Source organism: Anas platyrhynchos, chromosome 8, assembly GCF_047663525.1.
Source record: "Anas platyrhynchos isolate ZD024472 breed Pekin duck chromosome 8, IASCAAS_PekinDuck_T2T, whole genome shotgun sequence".
Classification (NCBI taxonomy): Eukaryota; Metazoa; Chordata; class Aves; order Anseriformes; family Anatidae; genus Anas; species Anas platyrhynchos.
In genome coordinates, this window is record NC_092594.1 from 33,035,300 (window position 1) to 33,054,120 (window position 18,821).

Below are 18,821 nucleotides of genomic sequence, written 5' to 3' on the forward strand. Positions count from 1 at the left end.
GCAGTGGCAAGGCCGGAGGATAAGGTAAAGGCCCAGCTGAAGTGCATCTACACCAATGCACGCAGCATGGGTAACAAACAGGAGGAGCTGGAAGCCATCGTGCAGCGGGCAGGCTACGACTTGGTTGCCATCACGGAAACGTGGTGGGACCAGTCTCATGACTGGAGTGCTGCGATGCCTGGCTATAGGCTCTTCAGAAGGGACAGGCAGCATGGAAGGGGTGGCGGTGTGGCTCTCTATATTAGAGAGTCTTTCGATGTTGTAGAACTCGAGGCTAGGAATGACAAGATCGAGTCCCTTTGGGTTAGGATCGGCAGGGACAACAAGGCTAGTGTCCTGGTCGGGGTCTGCTATAGACCGCCGAACCAGGATGAGGAGACGGATGAGGAGTTCTACAGGCAGCTGACAGAAGTTGCGAAATCGTCAGCGCTTGTACTCGTGGGGGACTTCAACTTCCCTGACATATCCTGGAAGCACAACACAGCCCAGAGGAAGCAGTCTAGGAGGTTTCTGGAGAAAGTGGAAGATAGCTTCCTGACGCAGCTGATTAGTGAACCTACCAGGGGTGGTGCCCTGCTAGACCTTCTCTTCACAAACAGAGAAGGACTGGTGGAGGATGTGATTGTCGGGAACAGTCTTGGGCAGAGTGACCACGAAATGGTGGAGTTCTCTATTCTTGGCGGGGCCAGGAAGGGAACCAGTAAAACCACTGTATTGGACTTTCGGAGGGCTGACTTTAGGCTGCTCAGGACACTTGTTGGTGGAGTCCCATGGGAGGCGGTTCTGAAGGGCAGAGGGGTTCAGGAAGGCTGGGTGCTATTCAAGAGGCAAATCCTAATGGCACAGGAGCGGTCTATCCCCATGTGCCCAAAGATGAGCCACCGGGGAAGACGACCAGCCTGGCTCAACAGAGAATTGTGGCTTGAGCTTAGGAGGAAAAAGAGGGTTTATAATCTTTGGAAAATTGGGCAGGCCACTAGGGAGGACTATAAGGATGTAGCGAGGCTGTGCAGGGACAAAATTAGGAAGGCCAAAGCTCATCTGGAGCTAAAGCTGGCTACTGCCGTTAAAGATAACAAAAAACGCTTTTATAAATACATCAACACAAAAAGGAGGACTAAGGAGAATCTCCATCCTTTACTGGATGCGGGGGGAAACTTAGTTACAAGAGATGAGGAAAAGGCGGAGGTGCTCAATGCCTTCTTTGCCTCAGTCTTTAGTGGTAAAACCGGTTGCTCTCTGGATACCCAGTACCCAGAACTGGTGGAAGGGGACGGGGAGCAGGATGTGGCCCTCACCATCCACGAAGAACTGGTTGGTGACCTGCTACGGCACTTGGATGTGCACAAGTCGATGGGGCCGGATGGGATCCACCCAAGAGTACTGAGAGAACTGGCAGAGGAGCTGGCCAAGCCCCTATCCATCATTTATCAGCAGTCCTGGCTATCGGGGGAGGTCCCAGCTGACTGGCGGCTAGCAAACGTGACGCCCATCTACAAGAAGGGCCGGAGGGCAGACCCGGGGAACTACAGGCCGGTCAGTTTGACCTCAGTACCAGGGAAGCTCATGGAGCAGATCCTCTTGAGAGTCATCATGCGGCACTTGAAGGGCAAGCAGGCGATCAGGCCCAGTCAGCATGGGTTTATGGAAGGCAGATCCTGCTTGACGAACCTGATCTCCTTCTACGACAAAGTGACGCGCTGGGTGGACGAGGGAAAGGCTGTGGATGTGGTCTACCTTGACTTCAGCAAGGCTTTTGACACCGTTTCCCACAGCATTCTCCTCAAGAAACTGGCTGCTCTTGGCTTGGACTGGCGCACGCTTCGTTGGGTTAGAAACTGGCTGGATAGCCGGGCCCAGAGAGTTGTGGTAAATGGAGCCAAGTCCAGTTGGAGGCCAGTCACTAGTGGCGTCCCCCAGGGCTCGGTGCTGGGGCCGGTCCTCTTTAACATCTTCATCAATGATCTGGATGAGGGCATTGAGTGCACCCTCAGTAAGTTTGCAGATGACACCAAGCTAGGTGCGTGTGTCGATCTGCTTGAGGGTAGGAAGGCTCTGCAGGAGGATCTGGATAGGCTGCACCGATGGGCTGAGGTCAACTGTATGAAGTTTAACAAGGCCAAGTGCCGGGTCCTGCACCTGGGGCGCAATAACCCCAAGAAGAGCTACAGGCTGGGAGAGGAATGGCTGGAGAGCTGCCAGGCAGAGAAGGACCTGGGAGTGATGGTGGACAGTCGGCTGAATATGAGCCAGCAGTGTGCTCAGGTGGCCAAGAAGGCCAACGGCATCCTGGCTTGTATCAGAAACACTGTGACCAGCAGGGCTAGGGAGGTGATCGTCCCCCTGTACTCGGCTCTGGTGAGGCCGCACCTCGAGTACTGTGTTCAGTTCTGGGCCCCTCGCTACAAGAAGGACATCGAGGTGCTTGAGCGGGTCCAGAGAAGGGCGACGAAGCTGGTGAGGGGCCTGGAGAGCAAGTCCTATGAGGAGCGGCTGAAGGAGCTGGGCTTGTTCAGCCTAGAGAAAAGGAGGCTCAGGGGTGACCTTATCACTCTGTATAAGTATATTAAAGGAGGCTCTAGCGAGATGGGGGTTGGCCTGTTCTCCCATGTGCCTGGTGACAGGACGAGGGGGAATGGGCTAAAGTTGCGCCAGGGGAGTTTTAGGTTAGATGTTAGGAAGAATTTCTTTACTGAAAGGGTTGTTAGACATTGGAACAGGCTGCCCAGGGAGGTGGTTGAGTCACCATCCCTGGAAGTCTTCAAAAGACGTTTAGATGTAGAACTTAGGGATATGGTTTAGTGGGGACTGTTAGTGTTAGGTCAGAGGTTGGACTCGATGATCTTGAGGTCTCTTCCAACCTAGAGATTCTGTGATTCTGTGATTCTGTGATTCTGTATTCCCACTTTGTGCATGTTCAACCAAAAGAACATTGTGTTATATATAGGAAAAGTCAATTGTAAGAAATTTTAAAAAGTGAGCAGGTATATTGGAAATTATTTATATTTCTAATCTTTTAGGTCTCAACTTGGTAGCGTTCCTTTATTGCCCTGTGTAAGCCAACTGGATTTGAAGCTGCTTTTCCCCCCAGCTTTCCACAGTTATGTGTTTTTCACATTATTGTTTTAGTTCAATTTGCTTATGCGTAGGGAAAAAAAAACAAAAACAAACAACACTTTTTCAATTGCAGCCACACATTTGTATGCAGGCTGTCACATTTTTTATCAGCTGGTTGTTGCTAACAGATCTAAGACACTTCACTGTAATTGCAGCCTTTACAATGGACCTGCATTTAGTCACCTTAAACCCACATGAACATGGACACTGTCATCTTTCTCCCTTTCATTACACTTCTGTGGAACCTGGAACGGATACTGTTTTGTGTCTGATACACGTGACTTTTTGTGGCTTTTCTGAGGCCAAATTTTAAGTCCTAAAATAAAACAAAACATGATGCAAATTTCATTTTCATCTTTTTAAATTTTTCATTAGTCTCTACTGCCATGAAAGTTTTCTCATACTTTTTATGCACTGACAGCAAGCAAATATTTCATTCTAAATTACCATATTATTTCACTCCATCTTTTTTATGGTAACCTTTCCTCCCTGAGAGTTTTATATCTTTGTAATGTTTACCCCTACTGTCTTTGTCAGGGTTGCTGTTGTTGTGGATTACCAACCTGTTCTGTTGACAGCAGGGAAAGCAAAGATCACTTTTTTGTATCAGAAATTATTGTGATAAATATTAATAAATCAAAGCAAACAAAGGCTCATTTCCACATTTTTGCCGCAACCTTCTGTACCACACTCTCACCAGGACTGAAAACAATTATTTCTTGCCACATCAAAGGTACAGTACAAAAATCATAATTGCCAGTCTCACATACAAACTTCCCCTTTGTTAAAGTATGTTTTAGTAATATTGAAGTTGTTATTAGCATTCTTTTGAGGGAGACCACCTAAGTCCAACTAGATTTATTACACTTTGTTTTTACATATAGTAGAGCTGTTCTTAATTTATTGAGGCAAAATAAAGTATGCTTCCCATGGTGTACATTTTAATTTACCTTTGCAGAATTTACTACTGCACTTCAAAACACTTTGCACATGTTGAAAATCTCTCTCCATTACCTCCCAAAAAGAAATATGCTTAGGCAGATGTTTTTGGCTTCTAGACACTAAGTAACGGACATATTGTGAGTTTAGATAAGCAACCCTGCTTATCATTTTTAATAGCATGCACCTTCTCTTTAGAGTAGAGTAGCTGCCGTACTTAACCAGATTAAAGGTCCAGCTAACCCAATATTTCACACAGACAGTGGCATATGCTTGGAAAAACATCCTCTATGAATTGTCTGTTCGGGGACTTCATGATGTGGAGAGACTGCATCTGTTCTATCATGCTAATTAGCCCTGATAAATCTATTTCCTGTACATTTGCTTAAATCTTTTTTTGAAGTCATTTATATTTTCCATTGCAAGCTCTTCATTTTATATTCTCTTCATTTTTAGTTTCATGACTTTATTATGGAATTACTTGTGCTTCAGCTACTGGATTTGAACATTCCAAAAAGCTGCAGCAGAAATTACAAAGAAATGCAATTTCATAAGCCTGATGACCTGTTTCATGCCTGATCATATCTCAAGTAGGCAAACCTTGGCAGTTAACAAGGGAAGGGTCCACTACCTCTTTTTTCTATTCCCTGTCTACCTAATACAAATTTAAAATCCAAACGAACCATAATATCAATGCCTTTTGTTTTGCAAAGAAGGAACTTGCGTGGGCAGAGAAAAGGCTCTAGATGTGAGGCCCATAATAAAGGCTGCAATAAATATAGCAGAAAGTAATTTGTGAATTGGAGAATTTGACCAGCTGCACTTTTTATGGAAAGAGTACACACAATAGTGTCATCACTCTGACGTACCTGTATGTTTGGTAACTGTTCCTGACTTTGATGCCTCCTTTTATGAAGCTAACCATATTCTCATCCTGTTGGAAATGAAAGATGTTTGCAATATGAATTCATAAGCAAATTTATAAGCATTTGTAAGCATTACAAACAGCTTCTGTCTTCTGGAGATGAACATGTGCCTTGAACATAAGCATCATTACACTGACAATATAATTCTCTATGAAACAATACATGCATTTATGACTTCTTTTTTATATTAAAACAGTTTTACTCTGTTCAGATATCTGTTGGCTTTACTTTGATGCATTCTGTGATTTGTATAGCCCCTGTGACCTCTGGACCGTTTGAATCTCCCTAATGGACACAGGGAACTAAACTAATGAATAGCATCTACGGTACATGCACTTGTGGCTGTTTCAAAAAATAGCTTTCTTTCATTTGTCCTTCAGCATGGTTAAGATCTGAACATTTCCTGGCTCAGCACCAGATACAAATAACTGCCTGTCCTCAGGAGTCTACAGAATATAGTTTCACATCCTAAAAAGGAAGCAGGGTAAGTAAAGTTATGCAGGATATGCTCTTTCTGGTCTGAATTAAGTGCCTCCGAGACCCATACTAGTGTGGTAGCATGTTACTTTACTAGCTATAATGAACTGAGAACTTACAAAAAAGTGTATCTGGGGGACCTTTAGTTAACAGCTGTATCCCAAAGAGAAAACTCTTTAGTCTCATAAGTTTCTGATGGTAGTTTCTTGCTTCATTCATCACATCTAATCGGTCATTCTGGTTTGTTTTGGTATCTGCTATTACTTTAGAATAGGAAGGCTACATGCGTTTTAGCAAATGATTTTTCTGTGATGGTATTTTGAGAGGCTGTACAACCCATTGCGGAGAAAATAGCATAAATTAGGTGAAAACAGCATAGATTAGATGAATGTTCAGTTGTTTAACTGTTATTATCAAGAAAATGGGGCCCAATTCTGCTCTTCAATATGTAAACAAAGAGGCAGAACCTGCCCCAAAGAGCTTTCCATCTTTCTGACAGTCAGGAAGATAACCCAATCAAAGTTACAGAAAACTTTGAAGTCTGTAAGAAAATGAATTATAAATTGGTGTAGGAAGCCTAATGGCCTGAACTGAAGGGCAGGGGCTTACTTCTGCAGACTGCAACATCACCACTGACATGTCTTTGACAGCCATCCTTAAGCAGAGTTCTCAAGAGTGATAAATGAGGACAGAACACCCCATAAGTGAACGTGTATTTTCTGATATATCCCCAGAGACTTGAATCCCAGTAACATGCAGACAAAATAATCACGGAGCGATGCGACCCTGTTTTTCTTTGTTCTGTAGAACAAATTGTGTTAGCAACTGGGGAGGGGTTGGGCATACCTATTCATATGTAAAGGTTCAGTTGTATTTTCCTTCTAATAGAAAAAAAAAAGTACATTTTCCTTTGAACAGAAAATGGAAGATGAAAGAAGATGATTTTAAAATGTTTAAAGCAAAATATTTAAATCAATACTCAAGATACCAGCAACAGAGGTAACCAATACAAGAATAGTTCAGCCTCCCCCTCAAAATCCTGATGCTTATTTCTATGTTTTTTCAATTCAGTTTGGTCATTTACATTAGGCATCAAAATTAACTGACTGCAGTAGCTGTTGGAGACAAGTGCCTTTGTTTAATTTTTAAAACCAGTTCATGGGTTCATGAAAAATTAAACACAGAGAAAAAGAGGAAGCAAAAAACAGTTATTTTTCATGCAGAAGAAGACAATAAATTATTTTCTTACTCTTAAATTTCTCATGTATTTATAAACATTTTTTAAAATAGAAAACTGTGGAAACAGTGCTTAAAACCAAGAGGCACTGTATCAAACACATTTTTCTTACAGGCATAATGCAGAAGTTCTGGAAAACATTGCGGCCATAGCTTCAGATATCACCTGAACTGTCCCCACTGCTACAGGCCACTCATCCCAAAAAGCAGGAATATGAAAATAGGTAGATACGCCTCAGCCATTTCAAATTCAAGCATCTTACCATAAAGACATCATTATCTGCATCCTGAAAACCTTCAGAAGAAGCTATTTTGATTACTGGCTTTGCCATGAAGCAATAGTTTCTAGTAGAGGGGCAAGGCAGATAGCAGAAAAAGGTGACGTTTCATAAACTGAACTGCAAACAACACAAAGCAGAGCCCATCTGGCAACTCCCAGTCATTATAAAACCATCGCCTGCATTTCATTCTCTATCAGCATCTCTGACCTAAGAAGCAGAAGCTCTTTGTAAATGTGACTGACTTCTATTATCCCCTCTGCACAGATGAAGAGGCCTGATGTTACATAGCAAGTTGAGGCAGATCAAAAAGAAAAATCAGTTATCCAGGCTCTAGCTTGCAGCTTACATTGTTAATGATAGCTGGAATAAGTGTTGCTAATACTGATTTCTCAAACAAATCAAGCTTCATTAGTCCAGACAGATAAAATTCCAAGCAGAGGGAGAGTTCCCATTCTTTTAAAGACAGGCAGCACTATTCAGCAAAAAGAATGTGTAGAGCTTAATAGCTGTGCAGACCATAGAAGCGTTCAAAAACAAACAAGCGAGAAAGAAGTCTTGGGAAAGCAAACACCAGTCTGACTGAAACAAAATCTCCCTTGCATTCCAGCCTAGCCTAGCTTCAGTGACCATCTCTCTCTCTCTCTTTTTTTTTTTTAAAAAAAAGATCTGATATCCCAACACACAGTATTTGAATATCAGTGCTTAGTGCAGCAATGTTTCACACAACCAAAGGGGAATGGAGAAGGGCATCACAGGGGACTCAGTCCAATTTGTAATGAGATAAGCCTTTTCAGATAATCATTGGGCATAACCAAACATGTCACTATCTCATCAGCAAATAATCCAGATAAAATCCAGATTTAATCCAGATGAAGGAGTCATAGATCATTAGGTGAAACCACAGACTTCTATTAATTTTAACAAAGGAAATCTGTACAGTGTGTATTATTCTGTAATGAGCCATGCAAAAAAAACATACCTGGAGGAACGTGAGTGCTGCTCTCTGAAGTAAACATTCAGCATAGCAAATTTCTGCATGGATTTCCTCTAGTGTTACATGGAGCAGGAAAAAACAATAATCAGGTGAAAAATAATTTAAAAATACTTAGACCACTAATAAAGGAATAAACTCATAAATCTCAAACTGAGAAAAATCTTTTCTGAATTGGCTGCAGTGTTTCAGTTCTAGACTATCAAAGGAACTCCAAACAATAATGATACAGTTAGAGAAATTTTGCAGGAATAATGACTTCCAGAAATTCTTGGCTCTAGAACCTTTCTAGGCATTTTCCCGCTTCTTTCTAGGTATTTCCTTACACAGCAATTTTTGGAAATGCTGAGTCAGCAACCAATATAAAATAGAGATTTTATATATAGTGACACAGCAATTACCAAAACAGTGATCCAGTGATATTGTAAAGGACAAATCAGAAAATTTGTCAATGAGTCGGCAAACTGTAAGAACATGTTGTGCGAACAATTCAATACAACTCCAATTCCAGCAAAAAAAGAGGAAAATTAGAGATAATGTTACCTTCAGTGAAGTGTTCAAGGCTTTGTCTATGCACAAGGTTGTTGATGGAATCAGCTACTGTAGATTTCTTCCTAAATCTGCAGAAAAGTCAGTTTGGTCATTCTGAACATGAAGCAAGATGTGAACCCTTTCAGCTGGCCATCTATATAGTCACCAGCGTACCTCTAGTATTCACCAACCCTCTGTCGTCTCACTACATATGCAAACTTGAGCATATTCCACATAGACCTTGGTCAACATGATCCTCCTGAGATCTGTCTTTTGTCTTTTGTGCACAGAAATCCATTTTGATAGTGGAAGGGGATAAGGAGGCTTTTGATTCATTCTGTGCGTGCATGTGTGTACAGAACTGGGAGCACTGCTGGCTCAAAGACAGATGGCTACAGCACAACCATCACTAAAGGGAAGAACTGTGCTGCATCTGTAAATGGTAAATAGCCTCCAGACACTGCAGAACCAGGGCAACAGATAGGACAAAAAAGTTAATTGACAAGAAAAATCAGATACTGCAGTAAACACAAGTTTTCTGGACAAGAATGCTGAAAACCCTAAGTGATGTGGTCTAACCTCATTATCGACCCTCCTTTCATCAGGAGGCTGGACTAGATGACCTCTTGATGTCCCTGCCAACCTCTGTTTTCCTATAATTCCTATGAAATTACATATCTTTTTCTAACCTGGATGTCTTTCAAGGCTTTTCCATGAATGGACTATTTATTGACTGAATTGTCCCACACTTACTTTTGACAGGTGGCTTGAGCTTCTTTCATTGTGTTTCCTGCATTCATTATGTCCTGAGGATCAAATGTCATCATAGCTTGCATTTCCAGTATGGTGGCATAAGTCAGTGCATGATACATACTGTCTTTAGTTCTGCAAGAAAAAACACAAGATTCAAAGAACAGCTGCTTTGATTTCATAATTACTTACCAAAAAAAAAAAAAAATCCAACTCCAAAAACTAGGTCCAACTGAACTAGAAATCAAACACAAAGGACATACAAACAGTTACTATAATCAAGAAATGCTAACAAATTCAGATTTGTGGAGGAAAACACGACTGCATCTCCAGTTTCAAAAACTGTGCTAAAATGTTCCAGTTCTGAGCTAAAGATAGGTATTTAACATACCTGAAGTACAGGAATTATCTGCATGGCTAACCATTCAGGGAAATCAAATCTTTTTTTTTTTTTTTTTAATAGATTACCTAAATGAACTCTACAGCACGTGACATAAATCCAGACATCATTCTTCTATTTTAGGACAGTTACTCAGGACAGACTCAAGGAGATATGTAACAGAATACTATAACCCTGGTCAAAATAGCATCTTTTTTCAAACAGATCTTCCTACCAGAAGCATTCCAGTCTAAACCAAACATTATAGCTTTTTCTTCCCCTCCACTTCTGCTAACCTTCCGCCCCATGCATTCCTATGAGATGTCAGATGATGCTTCTTTTACAGAAAGCTTAAAAACTTTGACAATAATGCAAGGGAAGACAAGTAAATTCCATTTGCAGCCATTGCCAGCACCTTTTCTCTGTTGGGAAGGGTTTACATATTGCTTGCATTTACAGCATTCATGCAGTAGCCATGTATGTTATAACCACCTGCAAATGAATCCAAATATCCTCAGGCCTAGAGGTCCAATCAAGATGACTTGGGAAACAGGTTGAAGAGAAAGCTCAGATGAATTCCTGCCACAGGAACTCTGTGGGCCTTGCTAATTCACCCATGACAAACTCCATGACTTAGACAAACACTGCTAAAGAGCTACATTTGTTATTTCCATTGTTTACACTTTTAGAATGGATCAGATAGTTCCCTACTGCAGGGAATATACACAAATACCTGCAATCAAACAGTACGCCTATTCTCCATACATGCACTTCAGGTGTTTGTTTTTCAAAATGAGTGATCTCGTTGTGTTTTTTTTCCAAGCAGAAAGTGATGTGCCAGCAACATGCCCCTGAGAGCTAATAGCAATCTGGGCTGAGACCTTACTTGAGCAAGCAGATGAACAAGACCACCTCCAGAGGTCCCTTCCCACCTTGGCCACTCCATGATTGTGTGATTTTATTTTAAGGAGAAAAGCCATGCTCTAAGGACACCTCAATTCACCCACTTCCTCTCCCAGGAAGACATTTGCCTCCCCAGGTTTTGATACCTGGATTGTACTGAAAGACAATGTTATGGTAGCCTAAGACAACCCTGCATTGACCTGGACAGTCACCCCAACAGTGATCTGGTAACTCACGGTGCTGGTCTGAATCTACGCATTGATTCTTTCGCTTGGTGGAGTAAAAAACCCTAAAGTGTCCTCAGGAGTCCCTGATGTTTGGTTAATATTTTCCGGAGACTAAAAAAATAACCTCTTCTATATCTAAAGTAACCCCCTCTTGATGACACTACACAATGAAATCACCAAAAAGAAATCCCAGTGATTATATGATCCTGACTCGCCTCGTTATATGTATGTTTTGAGATCTAGGGATTAAAATAATACCTGGTACCGGCACAGACAGCATTACACAGATACCTGGTGCTTCCCTCGCCACCCTCTATAACGATGCCAAAGGGCTATTTTTTCCAACACATGGCACAGAGCAGGCAGGCTGTACTGAAGAAATGTGCAGTGCACATCTTTAAGCCACGGAGCAGTCCGTGTTCTGTGACTGTCCTTAATTCCTCGTTGCTCACACCATGTCCACAGGTTACCTAACAAGCTGCTCTAAGCAACCTCTAAACCCATCTAGCAGAAAAGCTGTGTGGGGAAATCACCTACTGCTGTAAGTACTGGGAGCCCCTGAACTATACTGACAGCCATCTCGTTTCCAATGTGATAAAAGAACAAACTAAGAATGGAGAAATTAACTTAAAATCCAGCAGAGCCATGACAGCTCTGTCTTGGCCTCCTGGATCAAGATTCTTTCAGTAGACTGACAATGCAAAGCAGAAAAAAAAAAAAAAACATATTGTAATATGCCAACCTGATGAAGTGTTTCTGTTCACTTGATTAGTCATCAGCCGCAGCGGGCACAAAGAAACACAATTCATCTCACCTTTATTAAAATAAAACCCTTTCCAAGTTTCACATTCAATGCACAGGAAAGGCACTAAAATAAACCTCTTCCAAAATTTTAGAAATTTGCTTTCAAAATCAAAGCGGATAAACATTAAATCCGCTGTAGTGAAAGGAAAATTTATACTTTCAAGTATACAATGGTGAAGAGGGATTTTTCTCTCCAACAATTTGCTTCTGATGCAAAATCACTCCTTCCCTAATCAATGGTTTCATCTATTTTGCTTATAGTATTTTACAGGAGATTAAAGTAGGGTAATGTTTCTCATTATGCAACTGGTATTTATCAGCATCAAAACTTAGTATTTTTTTTCTTCATCTGGGAGATAGACAGCAATGCAACCATTTGTAAACAAATGTAGCAGTTATCTAAGCTATTTATGCTAAATGAATAACTGAAACTGCCAGTTATGTTTCGTTTTAAGGCCTGCATTTTATATGGATGGATTCAGGATGAAATATAACAGCCTTTTTTTTTCCCCCTCAGGACATTGTTGAAGGACATGATTTTTATCCAAACACTTTCTAGACCTTGAAGCTACCTCCATGTGCTCCCCCTTACTCTTGTACTGCTCAGTATGACAATCACACACCTTCTTGGCTAGTTCTCATGGCATGCTCCAACACCTCACTGAGCAGCATCACATTTGCTTTTGCTCTACAGTACAAGAACATTTCATCTCACAATGAAGGCAGACATTAAAAGGTTCCCATTCAAACCTTAATAACCTTTAAAAACTTAGAATACAAAAAATAACAAATTACAATATTGTAATTTGGATTAAAAAAATTCCAGTGATGGTAAATAAGTATTCTAGAACTCCGCTATGCAGAGTATAACAGTTGTATAAGTAACCATCAAAGCAGTACCAGAATGTCTCCGTACCCACCTGACATATTCATACATCACAGGACTGAGCTTACCTTTCAGACGCAGTCACTCTGGAATTAACATTCTACCAGCATCTCCAGTGGCTTTGGGGAGACTATTTCCAGGTTAAAGTCAACTGCCCAGAATGAATCACTCTCGTTTTTATAATATTGCAAGCAGCAAGACAGATGTGTTGCAGCTTACCCAATGATCCAGATTGCTCTGCGTCATGAATTTATCTTTATTATTTACTATTCTCCCAAGCAATCTGACATCAGCAAACCGTCAGGTGATTATGCCATGCTTTCCTTCAGGATAATTGTTAAAATATTAAACATTTGTTTCACAGAAAGGAAGGGGAAATCTCACTGTTATCAACTCTTTCAGTGCTAATTATCTGTTTGCAATTACAAGTGAACAAAAACCTAGTCAGCTTTTAATTGATTTGCTGTATCTTGGGGTTGAGGAGGAACAGAAGATTTGTCCCCACCCCTGAGACAAGTCAGTTTTAGTGTTACCCATTGTCACAGTTACCAGGGTGTATATTAAAAATAAACATTTTGTTTGGGAACTAAATTTGAGAAATTTCTTGGTGCTCTTAGTCTGAATATGAATATTCCATATAAGAGATTAAACTAATTAAATCTACTGCAGGAACCACAAGAGAACCGGAGCCCACAGTTGAGCAACGAGAGTTTTAATGATAAGAAAGAAAACTAACTCTAAAACAAAAAAGGTAGCTGAGGAAACAAAATGTTATATAACATGAAGAAAAAACACCAGACTAAGATTTTTATGAAACAAGTCCTCATCTTTATGGAGCATATGTTTTTTTCTAACAGGAAAAAAGAGCTTTATCTCAACACAAGTCTAGACAATATCCTTAGATATTTCTTTTTAAGCTGCTAAGAGAGATCTTCCGATTTTAATTCTCATCCATTGCCAAAATCTGTTCTAAGCTACACATGGTACAAATCAGTTGGAAATACATTTATTGTGGAAGCCAAATGTGAGTAATTTAGTGAATCTGCAGCAATGTAATACAGAGCAGAGTATGTCCTACAACATCTTAAGTGGCAAAGCTGCAAAATTTAGGATAAGATATTCTTTACAAGCGTGTAAAAACTGAAAAGTATTTCTTTAAACAAAGATAGTATGTTTATGGACTGTGAAAACCAATTTCAAATCTCAGCATGCTAAAAGGCAGCAGTGAGGAATTGATGACTCCCAAAGAAAATACTCAGTATTACCACATGTGCCCACTCCACAGCTCTTGTTGTTCCCTGAAGAGATGGAGTGTGTTCATAATGGATATCATCTGTGGGGAAATTTAGCATCCTGGTTCTGCGATACACTTGCAAAGATCATAAGCCTGTATTTCCCTGCTGCCAAAGGACAACAGGAATAAGGCCTCCTTGTAACAGGCTAACATGAAAAACCTGTTTCAAAATGGTTTTGCAATATGCAACACACTCAGGTACAAAAATGGAATGGCAGCTCATGAAATGTATTCTGCAGGGCCTGACAAAAGCTGAATGGAAACCATATGTAATACAAGAAAAATGGATTTATGGGGTAAAAAAATACCACAGCCACACAAGCTTTTGCAGTGCTTTGGGATCTCCAAAAGTATCTCCCCATTCTGTGCTAAACACTGAGTAAGCATTTCCAGATGGGCACAGGGGCTTTACCATCAGAACTTAATGACAACAATTATTCTTGCCATTTCAATGATATCTTCTGATGATACATAAACACAAAAACAACACTGCTGTGAATAAACCCAGTGTTAGTAATATGCCTGAGCCTACCATTTATTATGAATGTCTTCCACACTGTGTACTTAAATGGGTAAGCTACAGATTCTGGTACCAAAGACTGAGGCCGATAGCCCAGCAAAGCAAATCAGATTTATCCCTGATGCATTTCTAACACACGCTCCTGCCAGGGCAGTCACAGCTTGGGGAGGACTTGGGAAGAGGAAGCAAAGGAGATGCAGAATACTGACGACTACACTCATGTATAACACGAGTGAGGCGAGTAAAAGGTAATTGGGTGGAAAGGAAGCTGATGCAACCTGATCGACCTGCTGCGCCTGCTGAGGACATCTGAGGCCTCATCCTGGTCTGTAGCAAATGTAAAGGGTCATAATGTTTACTGAAAAGTGTTTGCATGTGCCTTCTCTGAACTTCTGCATGCAAGTACCCAGAGCTCTATTACATGACCCATTAGATCACTGATAACCTCAAACACTTCTCAAGTCATGCAGTCAAAGATAAAGAAAAAGACAAATTGAACTGGCAAAAGAGAGGGCCTGTATCACCTGTGAATTTTACTTTTTTGATAATCCAGTGACCTGGAAGAACATACAATGTCATTTCCTGCTAGCTCAAAAATACATGGTGCAAACTGAGGGAAAAAAATGCAAATTAACCACAGACTTCAAGAATCCAAGAGCACAGGTAACTTAAGGCCAGGGTATGAAAAAAAAAATCACAGAAACTGATGAGACAATTTTTAGAAGTTATTTTTTGACCTCACTGCTTGCAGCCAGGCAACATATAATGAGGAAACAGAATGCACGACCGCAGCACTGAACTGTAAAATAAGCTGTGAGAAAGTTTCTGCAAGCAGTTAGGTATTTGAAAATAAATAAATAATCCAGTCACAAAGCAAACTTATAAATTTAAATTCAAACCTACAGTAACACATCTCAAGCCTGACGACACCCTGTCAGTTGCTGATTTAGGCACAAAACTACAAACTTGGCTGTATGTGAGAAAATGGGGCGGGGGGTGACAGAAGTCAGACTTAATTCTTTCCAGAGTTAGGAATCTCACATACTGTGCTACAGCTAAATGGTTACTTCTCTGGATAGCAATTCAGTACTTTTTGTAGTTACCTTTGATCAATCACATTACTTACTCAACCACATGTAAAGCACTTATTCTGTCTTGCCAAAAACTTAATATATTATTTACCATCCCTTTCTGAACCAAAACCATAGTCTTATCAATTATTGATAGAGAACTAGCTGTCTAGGCAATTCTCGTGAGATGGTGAAGCAAAGAAAGATAAACAAAGGGAAACTGGTATAAGTAACCAACTTACTTTGCTTGTAAAGAAGCCAAAGCATCTGAGAACTTGTTGCTAAGAAATAAATCCAGAGCTGCCATGCACTCATGCAATGCCGTGTTGAGGTCTGACGTTGGTGACCTGCCAGAAGAAGAGAGAATAAACTCAGCACATCTGTTCTCCTTCTACCAGTGCATTACTTCTACATTTCAACTTCCCATCTTCAGTGCTAGCCTTCCCATTGCCTTCCTAATTGTAGCAATTTTATGAGCTCATTTCTCATGAACACAGAAGCACTGGGTGACAACACACACTTTGTGTGTAAGGCTCACAGAGATGAGACGTTAGTTTGATTGCCTTTTTCTTAAGGAAGAGATGTTTCCAAACTGCATCAAATTATTATTTTGCCTGCTGCTGTAACAGCTGCTTTAGTTCAGCTCACATTCAGCTTGGTTTCTGCCCAGTAGACTACTACTGCTCACAGGTTGGCTAAAATTTCACATTGTGAGTGCTGCCGGGAATGTCACTGTCCTTAAGAAGTGATGCTGCACTCAAACAAAAAACTGCTGCTGCATCTCAGAAGTCAGAAGATTATCTTTGTGGCTTAGTCTGACTGTACTTTTCTCCTTCACAGCATTTACATGTCAGCCTGACCTTTCACGGGGGTTCTCAGCTGATCTTTGGGTTACTGGCAATGGGATAAGACAGGCCAGCTGAAAAAATTTGGCCCAACTTCCTCACCATCAGAACTGCTGGACAAAAAACCACAGAAGAAACAAATTAGACCTTGCACTAACAAAGTTAAAGTAACCTGGTCAGTGTCAGGACAGATGAAACATCTGCATCTAATGATCAAAGAGCTATATTGCATTAATATGTTGTATCCAAGTCTGTACACAAAATTACCACAACAAAATTAAAAAAAAAAATCCTCATTGGGTTTCTGACTCCACCAGCCAAAACACACAGTCTGCTGAAAGAACACCAGGAAGCAAAATCCTGATATCTTCTTAAGGAAAAAAAGATAGGGGAGCACAGAACAAACAGATAGCATCAGTAATAACCGCTTCAGCTGCGTTTCAGTTTTGACTTTATGAATAATGACTGCAAAGAAGAAAGGGCAAAATTATACACAGGAAAATCGGGATTATAAATCTGAGAGAAACATCACACGACGCCATTCACAGTGGCTGCTGACTTCACACTTGAGATACGCTGCAAGTTGTCCTGCACCCAGGAGACTCCCCAAGTGCTTTGCAAACATTGATTAACCAAGTCTTGGCATCCGCCTCACACAAAATGCAATATCACGTCTGCCCACCTCCTGGAATCTATTCTGAGCCTCGCTTACCGTAATAACTAAAACTTTGCCAATCACTGTTTGTGTGTATTGCAGTTCTTGCATGCCTTTTTAAACCCGTAGCCCTGAAACAAACAGCAGATTTAGAAGTGCATAAAACATACTTTCCTCTGCTTTAAAATATTTAGACTAGCAACATTTTTATGTTTTTGTTTTGATATGTTTCCCTCCACGCAGAGAATTACAAATCAAACCCCATTCAATACAATTAAACCTTTTCACAGTACTCCTTTTAAAACAGAAAGATGATTTTAAAAAAAACAACACATGCTGTTGAAGCTCAAAGCACAAACAAGATGCACTGATTACTTGGCATCTTTGCAGGAGTAAGAATTATTAGCACAGTGCCACCCCCAGCAGCAGCAAAACCCAAGTTGTGCACCTCCCCGGTGCTCCAGGGAAAGCAGACATTTGATGTAGCTCCCAGGTAAAGGGCTCACAACCTGAACTAGGGCACACGCCTCTCATCAATGCTACAACTGATCGCTTATAGCCGTATAAAGGGGAAAAAAAGCCAGACTTCCAACTCGAAAACACTGAGCCTTTTAGCAAAGTGATTAGTCATGCTTCAGCGAGCGGGTTGCGGATCCTCTCCTGCTTTCCACTGTAAGATCAGCACCACCCCTGCCCCAGAGGGGAAGCCGGGAGCCCGGCCACCTACCTTTCCATCAGCCCTCCGGTGTGCTCTGACATCCTCACCCGCACTGCGCCCGCGGGGCGGCCGGGCAGCAGCACCCAGCAGCAGCAGCAGCAGCAGGCACCGGGCGCTGCTCCGCACACGCAGGGCAGGGCAGGGCACTGAGCATCTCGCTGCTCCCCGCCAGGGCACCACGCTGCCCCACGCAAGGGGCAGGAACCGCTGGGCACCGCTGGTCTGGAAGGTGCTGGTAGCTGCCGGCCTGAGCTGTGATCTGCAGAGCTGTCTGTCACGCAGCGCGAGCGAGGCAGAAGGCAAGCATCCCTGTGATCAGGGAGCTGAATCAATGACAATGACTGCACGCAGCAGAGGACCACGTTGGAAGCCTGGGAGCCAGGAGGGAGAGTCAAATGAGGCCAGGCGAAACGCAGGAGAGCTGAGGCAGGAATTGCTGAGAAGCAGACAGGTGAGAGAGACAACAATGTGCTTCTTCCCAGCAAGGAGTCTCCGCAAAACAGGCTTGAGTCCACAACCAAACTGCAGGTTGCTGGGGGTTCCCAGAGCTTCAGGAGGCTTTCATGCAATCACAGAGTGGTTTGGGTTGGAAGGGACCTTAAGGATCACCTAATTCCAACCCTGACCATGGCAGGGACACCTCCCAGCAGCCCAGGTTGCCCAAAACCCCTTCCAGCCTGGCTTTGAGCACCTCCAGGGATGGGGCAGCCACAGCTTCTCTGGGCAGCCTGTTCAGTGCCTCACCACTCTCTGAGTAAAGAATTTCCTCCTTCTAATCTAAATCTATCCTTTCTTAGTTTAAAACCATTCCTCCTTGTCCTATCACTATACCCCTGACAAAGAATCCCTCCCTGGCTTTCCTGCAACCCCTTTAGGTACTGGAAGACCACTATAAGGTCTCCCCAGAGCCTTCTCTTCTCCAGACTGAACAACCCCAGCTCCCTCAGCCTGTCTTCATAGGAGAGGTGCTCCAACCTCTTTATCATCCTCGTGGCCTCCTCTGGACTTGCTCTAATACGTCCATGTCCTTCTGGTGCTGGGGCCCAGAGCTGAATGAAGGTTCCAGATGGGGTCTCACGAGAGCAGAGCAGAGGGGCACAAACCCCTCCCTCACCCTGCTGGCCACGCTGCTTTTGATGCAATACATTTTTTTACAGTCTTTGTAAAATTCTCTCTTTAGAGTCACGCAAAATGGGTTGGCATAAACAATTGAATCAGTGGAGTGAGCTCATCTGGCCGATTTTGTCCAAAATAAAGCAGTGTATGCTCCCC

At 42.0% G+C, this 18,821-nt stretch overlaps 1 protein-coding gene across 3 annotated transcripts in view; it reads right to left on the reverse strand.

Moving 5' to 3' along the window:
• The window catches only part of TTC39A (tetratricopeptide repeat domain 39A), a 48,826-nt gene that overhangs the window by 22,977 nt on the left and 7,028 nt on the right, over positions 1–18,821 (reverse strand). The window contains exons 2-7 of one of the 3 annotated variants that reach the window (XM_072041623.1): positions 16,889–16,962; positions 15,574–15,678; positions 9,252–9,383; positions 8,511–8,587; positions 7,956–8,023; positions 4,926–4,990 (exon numbers count right to left, since the gene is read on the reverse strand). In XM_072041623.1, coding sequence (XP_071897724.1) covers positions 4,926–4,990; positions 7,956–8,023; positions 8,511–8,587; positions 9,252–9,383; positions 15,574–15,638 — 407 coding nt within the window. In that variant the 5' untranslated portion in view covers positions 15,639–15,678; positions 16,889–16,962. Of the gene's footprint in view, positions 1–4,925; positions 4,991–7,955; positions 8,024–8,510; positions 8,588–9,251; positions 9,384–15,573; positions 15,679–16,888; positions 16,963–17,558; positions 17,989–18,821 lie in introns of those variants that run through there. The other 2 variants (XM_072041624.1, XM_038183328.2) reach the window with 2 other exon arrangements.